At 40.2% G+C, this 9,854-nt stretch overlaps 1 protein-coding gene across 1 annotated transcript; it reads left to right on the forward strand.

Moving 5' to 3' along the window:
- Positions 1-1,104: 1,104 nt before the first annotated feature.
- Positions 1,105-7,509, forward strand: LOC117983928 (myrosinase 1-like). The gene is made up of 10 exons (XM_069499705.1): positions 1,105-1,321; positions 2,050-2,197; positions 2,798-2,964; positions 3,545-3,805; positions 3,897-3,985; positions 4,400-4,547; positions 4,791-4,954; positions 5,870-6,022; positions 6,471-6,562; positions 7,287-7,509. The coding sequence occupies exons 1-10, from the start codon at positions 1,105-1,107 to the stop codon at positions 7,507-7,509; spliced, it is 1,662 nt and encodes a 553-aa protein (XP_069355806.1).
- Positions 7,510-9,854: the final 2,345 nt, after the last annotated feature.

The following is a 9,854-nucleotide window of genomic DNA, read 5'->3' on the forward strand; positions in this document are numbered from 1 at the left end:
AGAGGAACCACCAGCCTTGCCGGTCTTTCAAGAAGTTGTTGGTCCGCCCCTTGAATAACCCCATGATGTTATCTAATGGGAACACCGCCGAAGGGAGTTGATTCCACACTTTGCATGTGCGTGGAAAAAAGATCTAGCACAACGGGGTTGTGAAACACATTTTAATTTTATTTTATTGTGTTGTAATCATAAATTCGCGGTTTTCGGATTTCTCCCTTTACGTGTTCTATAAGACCTACTTACCTACTTACCAAATTGCATGACCATACTCGTAGGTCGCTATAGGTTTCTTGACAGACACGACAGCCAGACAACGAAGTGATTGTGAGGGTTTCTTTTTTCCTTTTGAGGTACGGAACCCTAAAAACATCACAACTCATTGCTAACCGCGAATCGCACGCATGCAGAGCAAGCTTTATTATACGCAGAATATAATATTAAAAGCCTTCACCTTTCTTGTAGGTGCCTGCTTATTTACGTAATGACCCTTTACAATCTAAGTATATAAAAACTACATTACAGTTACACACTTATTAATATTTCAGTGTTGACCATGTTGCCTCTCCAAGCACTTGCTTTATGGTAAGTGTATATATTGCATTTTAAACAATTCAATTTCAATTTCTTTATTTTGCAATTAAACACATTAATTTACATAAAGTCTTACTGAGTTAAACAGTTAGATATGTTTCGCCTAGCAGAAAGCATTAGCACAATTCCTAAACTACATAATATAAGTACGAATATACCTACTACCAAAGATAATATATACTTGTTTAATATATTATCTTTGCTACTACCAAAGAATATTAAAGAACATTACAATAATAATTAATATAACCAGCTGTGCTAGCCTAGTGGTTAGGACGTCCGCCTTCTAATCGTAGGTCGGGGGTTTGAGCCCGGGCACGCACCTCTAACTTTTCGGAGTTATGTGCGTTTTAAGTACCTACTTAATTAAATATCACTTGTTTGTACGATGAAGGAAAATATCGTGAAGGAACCTGCATGCCTGAGAGTTCTCCATAAGATTCTAAAATATGTATGAAGTCTATGGTGTTGAAGTCAGTGCGTGTTGCCAATGATGACATAAGGCTCCGAGACATGGTCGCTAACTATAGGCCTCATAAGAAAGCTCTGAGTCACTCAGCGACCCCGAACTCCGAGAAATATGGAGCGAGTGATGGAGAGACTCTCTCAGTGTCGTTTTTCAGTGTCTTACTACAAACATCATGGGCTATCGACCTCAGCTTTCCATCAGACTTCAAATTCGGTGCTGCCACAGCTGCATACCAAATCGAGGGTGGCTGGAATGCTGATGGTAAGTCACTTTGAACACAGGGAATCTATCGCAAGGATGATGTATGCTAGACCGTGCCACGTCCGAGGCACGTCCGACGTGCGGACGATCCACGGATTGCAATTTTGTATGAAGAAACGTAATACGGATGAGGCTTGAATGACTCGAACACGGCACGGTCTTATGTGACTTTATACAAATTCCCAATCTGGTGCCTCAGGTGCGACACCAGCATCCCAACTGTGTAAGAACAACGTTTTCATCGTTATCGTAATCGTCAACAAATCCTGCCCTTTGATTGGCTGTGAAAAAATGTAAACAGCCAATCAACGAATCAAAAGGCAGTATTTTTTGACGGTTATGAAAACGATGAACGATTACGCTGAGCTAGAACCTTTTTCCGGTTTGGGCCGGAACACATGACATAGTTTATTCCGGAGCTTCTTCTGCTTTAGGCGTTTTAGGTTTAACACTCAAGTGGAGGAAGCGCAGGGATAACCAATTATTCGTAGTTATAAGATGTGATGCGTGGCACAATTTAAGAAATAAACGTTTTTCTTTCTTTCTTTCTATCTGTCGCTCTTTCTCATTGAAGAAGTCAAAAGCACCACCACAGCGCTCATCACTGAGCAGTGATGACATCGAATAGTTTTTGCGTGAAAGACTCTTTCAGGCAAAAAATAACATACATATTACATACACAAACATACAAACTTTCGCCTTTATAATATTATTGTGATGTTATACAGGCAAAGGGCCAAGCATTTGGGACAGATACGTCCACGAACACCCTGAAGATGTCAAAGGCAGTGCGACGGGAGATGTGGCTGGTGACTCGTACCACCAGTGGCGGGAGGACGTCAGAGCTGCGGCAGAGATGAAGCTTCAGTTTTATAGGTAAGACCCTGAAGATGTCAAGGGCAATGCGACGGGAGATGTGGCTGTCGACTCGTACCACCAGTGGCGGGAGGACGTCAGAGCTGCGGCAGAGATGAAGCTTCAGTTTTATAGGTAGGTAAGACCCTGAAGAAGTCAAAGGTAATGCGACGGGAGATGTGGCGGGCGGCTCGTACCACCAGAGGCGGGAGGGCGTCAGAGCTGCACCTGAGATGAAGCTTCAGTTTTATAGGAACCCTGTTGCCGACCTCCCTTGTGGTAAGCGCTGCCTTCCCGGCACGGGCAATTTGGAAATTTATAATTTCTAAATTGTGTCTGGTCTGGTCTGGTGGAAGGCGTGGCTAGTTACCACCCTACCGACAAAGGTATGCCACCAAGCGATTTAGCATTCCGGTACAATGCCCTGTAGAAACCGATTAAGGGTATGGGTGTAATAAAACTGCCACATTCTTCCAAGTTAGCAGCCCGCTACCATCTTAGACTGCATCTTCACTTACCATCAGGTAAGATCGGTCGGAGAACATTATTATACATGGCAGGCACCTCCTCACTAATGTCATTCAGAGGCATTTTTACGTGACGACAGCTTTACTTTTTCAGATTTTCAATAAGCTGGCTTCGTATATTACCGTCGGGTTTCACCAACGAGATCAACGAAGCTGGTGTCAAATACTACAGCGACCTCATCGATGGCCTCCTCGCTGAAGGCATTGAACCAATCGTCACTATGTACCATTGGGGGCTACCTGTGAAGATTCAAGACCTTGGTTAGTTGTGGAATGTCTAAAAATATAATTTTAGAGTGAAGTAGCATAGGAACCTAACTCACAAAGAGTGAAAGGATTTGACGCGGCGATGAAACGTATTAGTCGCGCAAAACGATTAAGCTTCACTTCTTCTGTCTAAGTCTTCTGAGTCACCCGACTCCAGTTACTATGTCGTAACACCGGCATTCCGTCGCCTCGTTCTGTAGATCAATGGACAAGTTAGTGAATCCTACCGACTGCGCCAGTTACAATATTATGGTGGTGGTCAAAATACTTAATATATAATTTAATATATACTTAATATATAATTTAATATATATTATATACTTAATATAATAATACTAACCAAATTATAAGACGTAATACATACTTAATTTGTTTCACGATTTAGTCACCATTATTTATTTTTATTTATTTTATTATTTATTATTTAACGATGCTTTGCTTCACCGCTAAAGTAAATGCTTAGTGATAGGCTATGTTCAAACATTTTTTATTCTGAGATAAGACCCGGTCTCAGTAGTGAGCCGGCGATGTGTTGATGATGATGATGAATATTACATTTTGTTTAATTTTTTAGGAGGCTGGACGAACCCCCTAATCGTTGATTGGTTCGGGGACTATGCCAGAGTGCTCTACACGCTCTACGCCGATCGTGTTAAAACCTGGCTGACTGTCAACGAACCAAACGTCGTGTGCGATTGCAATTACAATTCTGGGTTATTTGCGCCAAGGGTCAAGGAACCAGTGCTTGCACCTTTCCTCTGTAACAGACACGTGATGTTGGCACATGCTACCGCCTACAGGATATTTGATAAGGAGTTTAGGCCTAAATACAAAGGTTAGATATAAAAATAATTAATTAATATGCTTGCCTAATTTAGATAGTTTTATCACATTCGGTTGAAGTTACGTTACGATTACATTTGTAGGTAAAATCTCGCTCGCCCCTCATGCACTTTGGATAGAACCTAATACCCCTGAAGATGAGGCGCTGGCTGAACTTGGAAGGCAGCATCAGGTACTTAATAATTTAATTATATTGTTACTATTAAAACTAGTTTGCCATATTGTAGTAACTTGCAGTAGACTTCTATGACGATTCTCAGACTATTATTTCCCGCCGTGAATGTAACTTTTACGGTTATCGTTTGCATAACAAAATCTGCTCTGCCCTGCACTGCTCTGGCTCTGAACTACGTCGCCTCAGCATACCTACGCTTACTTTTGTTTTTTTTATTTTTTAAAGAATATTAGCCATGCTAAATCAGGACTAATGTTCGCCTTTCCCCTCCAACTAAGCATAAAGCTTGTGCAAGGAGTAGGTACGACAATAATGCAACGGAGGGGGTTTGAACCGCCGACTTTTCGGAATTCAGTCCGCTCTCCAACCGTTAGCTATTGAGGCTCTAAAAGTTACTCACTTACTTTTCAGTTGGGCAGATACTCTCACCCAATATTCTCAAAAGAGGGCGGCTGGCCACCTTCTGTTGAAAAGTTAATGTTGAAAGTTAGCCTTCAACAAGGATACGAGAAATCCAGACTGCCAGCATTCACTGAAGAGGAGAAAGAGTTTATTAAAGGTATTGTTTCAAATAGCCTGAAAAAGAAGGATTATTTCAAAGAAAAATTATTGTGTAGCCACAAAAGTTAGTACGATTCCGATTCTGAGCACAACTAAATTTAAGAGTACTAATGTATCTAGTATCTTTCTCTAAATTTAGTTTAGAGAAAGACAACAGAATCGGCGCCAATGGACATGAAGTTGCAAGCAAAAACGAGTCCAAAGTTCTTCTTTCTTCATTTGACTGTCAAACTGTTTTCAGGAACTGCAGACTATTATGGAATGAACCAGTATACCTCTTACGTGATCAGGCCATCAAGGCCGGGAGACGAGCCTGGTGTATGGTTCTTCACCGGCTCACCCGAGCTGCAGGCGACGTTGGTGCATCCACCAAATGCTACCTACGGCAAGGCTGACCTCTTACCGGTAATATTTCTACTAAAGCATTACTTTTTTTTATTCCGATACAAGTTGGCCATTGACTGTGACGTCACCTGGTGATAAGTGATGATGCAGTCTAAGATGGAAGCGGGCTAACTTGGAAGGAGTATGGCAGTTTCATTAAACCCATACCTTAGGTTAGTATCTTCCCTTCCAAGTTATACCCTTCCAAGTTAGTACTTACCCCTGATCGGATTTTGCGTGGCATCGCACCAGCTAAATCGCTTGGCGGCACGGCTTTGCCGGTAGGGTCTATATACAACTAGACGATGACCACGACGCGGAAATCCACGCGGACGAAGTCGCGAGCATCAGCTAGTAAAGAGAATAATTTAAAAAAAAAACATGATTTTTTATTTGTTTTTAACATGAACGTCACGTCACGCTGTATGGAAGGTGAATAATGACGTCACAATCCGTAAACGACAACATAAAAATTAATTTCTGTGGGAAAACGTTTTTTATGTTAAAAAATTGAAAAATATTTGTCGTTTACGCCTTGTGACATCATTAATCGCTTTCCTTACAGCGTGACGTTAATAATTAATTAATTCAAAACTGAACATAAATCATAATTTGTTTTAATTTATTATTCTTTAATGATAATTCTACGGCTATCATAAACTACAGCTATACCTACAAAAGATAACGTTATTTTATTACTACAGTCCAAGACCCTATTGTGACACACACTGGACCAATTTTTTTTTTAATAAAAAAGGCGAGCAAACGAGTAGGCCGGCGAGTAGGCCGGTCACCTGATGTTAAGTGATTACCGCCGCCCGTTAACATTTGCAGCACCAGAGGAACCACTAATGCGTTGCCAGCCTTGCAGGAATTTCTTGGTCCGCCCCTTGAATAACCCCATGCCGTAATGTAATTATTTTATTCTTATTATAGATCTACCCAAAAGGGATTCGCAAAATGATGGCGTGGGTGAAAAAGCAATATGGCGACGTCAAAATTCTCATCACAGAGAACGGATACTCCACTACAGGATACCAGCTCGAAGACCACAATAGAGTCAACTTTATCAAGGAATATCTGAAACAAGTAAGCGGCCTACGGAACCATAATCGTCAATCTGTTAAGCTGTCCTGTCTGTTAGCGGACTGTAATCTCGTACACCGTTATAGATCATCACTGTCATCATCATCATTATCATTATCATAATCATCATCATCGTCATCATCATCATTTTCATTTTCATCATCATTATCATCATCATCATTGCTTTTTATTAGACACTACATGATGCCTTCGTCCGCGTGGGCTTAGGTTTTTAAAATCCCATGGGAACTATTTGATTTTCCGGGATAAAAAGTAGCCTATGTCCTTCCTTCCCAGGGATGCAAGCTATCTCTGTGGCTGTACCAAATTTCGTCAAAATCGGTTGAACGGACGACAGACAGACAGACAGACACACTTTCGCATTTATAATATTAGTATGGATGATCTACATCAAGCGCAAACCTAACTTGCCATAAATGATTGCTTTTAGGTGCTGCTCGCCATCAAAGTGGACAAAGTAAGCGTCATGGGGTACACGGCATGGTCCCTCATCGACAGCTTCGAGTGGCTGGACGGATACATGTGAGTGCCTTTCTCATTATCAGCAACCGATAGACGTCCACTGCTGGACATAGGTCTCTTGTAGGGACTTCCACACGCCACGGTCTTGCGCCCCCTGAATCCAGCGGCTTTCTGCGACTCGTCTGATGCGCCGGAAGACGCAGTGTTGGAAGACCCCCCACTAGGTGGACAGTGGGGGGTCTTCCAACACTGCGTCTTCCGGCGCGAGGTCGCCATTCCAGCACCTTGGGACCCCAACGTCTATCGGTTTTACGAACTATGTGTCTTTCGAGTGCCTTTCTACGTAAATAAAGACTAGACTTCTTTTCTAAGTAAATAACCGCCTCCCCCCCCCCCCACCCCGACGGGACGAGCGCTTGAATATATAAACTTTACTATGTACCTATATATAAAACTTATAACTTTAGAACATCATATTTTACAAACGGATCTAGAAATCCAAAAATGATTTTCGGCACACCCACAGTATTTTTAAAAGACCTATTGCAATAATAGTATCTGAGATTAACCGAGGACGGACAGACGGAAGGACATGGCGAAACTATAAGGGTTCCTTGTTTACTACGGAACCCTAAAATCGCTTAATTCTTATGCCCAGAACGCTATCTATGAGCTACGACTATAAGAAGTTTATATTCAAACAAAAGGAAACAAGGAGGCTGACTGTATGGTTGTATGACAAATTTCTTTCTAATTAGTTTTAAAATAAAAATTTTGGTTTCAGGACGAAATTCGGCCTTTACGAAATCGACTACGATAGTCCGAATCGCACAAGAACTCCTCGCACTTCAGCGCACTACTACGCGTGCGTCATCGCAGAGCGATCGCTGGACGTTCCTGAATCGTGCAGCAAACACTACTCGCAATTTGGTGCAGCCAAGCGGCACGATCTCGGTACCGAGGATGGTACCACCAGTGGCAGTATAGCACAAAAAGATGAACTATAAAACATGTTTTAATATACCAAGTTTTTTGATATGCCCAAATGTAGTCAAAGTCAAATAATTTATTCAACGTAGGTACAGTTCTTGCAATTCACGAAGGCGAGTGGCTCATGCTTGTGTTTAAGTCGTATCGGTATAAGTAACACTGAATGTGTGCGTTTGCGAGCGCTTGCTCGTGACTGATTGGTCCGACATGCACGCACACTAACACAAGTAAAGTCCACTCGCCTTCGTGAATTGCAAGAACTGTACTATTGTATAGTTTTTAACTATCAGTTGTTGGATTTGTAAATAAAAAAAAATAAAATAAATAAAAAAAGCTGCGAGGGTCCCAAACGCGCCCAGGTCTGAGAAGAGCCTCAATTACGCCGGTTTAACCCCACTATCACCGCTCTCCCCACAATAATATAACAAATATCAATTATACATACATTATAATTCATAAACAAAAAAATCGCAGTCAGTGGGGACTGCCGACATAAGCGAGCTCGAAACTTCAGTTTAGTGCTGACATCACTAAAATGGCAGCCACGCGCATTAGAAATTTGCGGGACTATAAGTCCCGCAAACCCGAATTTGTGTGTGCGAAAATTGTGTTGATCTGTGTAGGTGGCGTAATTTTGATGCTGTGATTACTTGATCTCATAAGACTTGTAGTTATATTTTTTTTACAATTAAAAGATAGGTACAGTAACGGAAAATTTCAAAGAAAGTTTTCTAAGAAAATAGATACTTAGACACTTTTCAATAATAAAAAAATCTTCAATATAGTATTTTATTTACTCATCTTGCCGAATCCTCAATAATTTCCTAAATAATTCGAATAATCATGTTTTAACTCTTAAGTTGGTACTTATTAAGTATAATTTAAGCAAGTAATTATAAATGAATAACAATTAACATGTAAAAAATAAAAACTTTAATCAAAATATTAATATGTAATGAGTATAGTGCGTCAGCAATACATTCTAAGTAGGTACGTAATTAAAAAGTAACAAAAAGTTTAAAATAGCAGATGCGAAAAAAATAATTTCGATGTAGAAATAAAAACACGTAGGGTAGGGCGGGGCTATAAGTCCCGCAAATTGCTATTGCGCTGGAACCATGTCTCATTAACATCGAAATGACATCATTTTGACGTCATTTGACGTACCTACCTATATTTAAGTAAAAATATACCATCAGCTCGAAACTTCAGTCTAGTGCTGACGTCACTAAAATGGCGGCCACGCGCATTAGCAATTTGCGGGAATGTTACGAGCGGAGATAATGGGGCGCGGTAAAAACGTCAAAATTTATCAGATAAAGATTATCTGGAGGTTGTGAAACAGGCCCTAGGGGGTAAAATAGGGGGCTTGAAATTTGAGTAATTTACGCGAACGAAGTTGCGGGCATAAGCTATACGTAGTACTATTATATTATATTCTGTGCTATTATATAATTAATATATGATTATATAATTAATATCCCAAGTAAAAAATCGGTCAAGTGCGATTGTTGCCTATAATTTATTCAGAAGAAAAATGAGCGAGCTTTGATCATCTATTATAATGGACGGTCAGTGTTTGATACATCGGCCATCAGCCGCAGCCCGCATACCACGAGCTTCAATAAAAAATACTAAAACGATTACTAGATGTAGCTGCGAAAACAATGACTGGACAGTGATAATAATGACTGGTCAATGAAAATAAAAGTATTGATCAGTGGATCATCCACAAGCGCTAATTTTATGTATCATGTAATAGGTATGAACGTAATTACAAAATATGTCGGCATTTTAAAGTAAATTCATTGCATTGTCATGATTTTCAAATAATTATTTATCGTTTGAGTCAAATCACATACTTTTTACAACTGCATTAAGATTTAGGAATAATCTCATTGGATGAAATTTCAAAGAGGCTATCATTGGTGGGTTGTTTTCGATTCAGACCAATGGCATACACTTTGCATTTTTCTGTGGAATGAATGAAAAAAAGAAACGTGACGTTTGGTCGGCATAATTGGCGTTTTTCTAAGATTAATTCGTTTGGAGTTTTAGAGCTGGGAGGTAATCTCAAAAAGTGTGAAGAATTGTTGTAAGTGGTGATAAAGATGTAAAAGAAGTGTTTCATGTGTTGCAATGAGCATAAATGTGTTAAAGAAGTATTACATGGTGTTTCAATGAGTTATCTCATAAGTATTTACGAGTGTATTGAATTAAACATCTGATATCGACGTTGAAGAAGGCATATTCATCTAAATATATAAAAGGAAAAGGTGACTGACTGACTGACTGACTGACTGACTGACTGACTGACTGATCTATCAACGCACAGCTCAAACTACTGGACGGATCGGGCTGA

Source organism: Maniola hyperantus, chromosome 7 (assembly GCF_902806685.2).
Source record: "Maniola hyperantus chromosome 7, iAphHyp1.2, whole genome shotgun sequence".
In the NCBI taxonomy this organism is placed as follows: domain Eukaryota; kingdom Metazoa; phylum Arthropoda; class Insecta; order Lepidoptera; family Nymphalidae; genus Maniola; species Maniola hyperantus.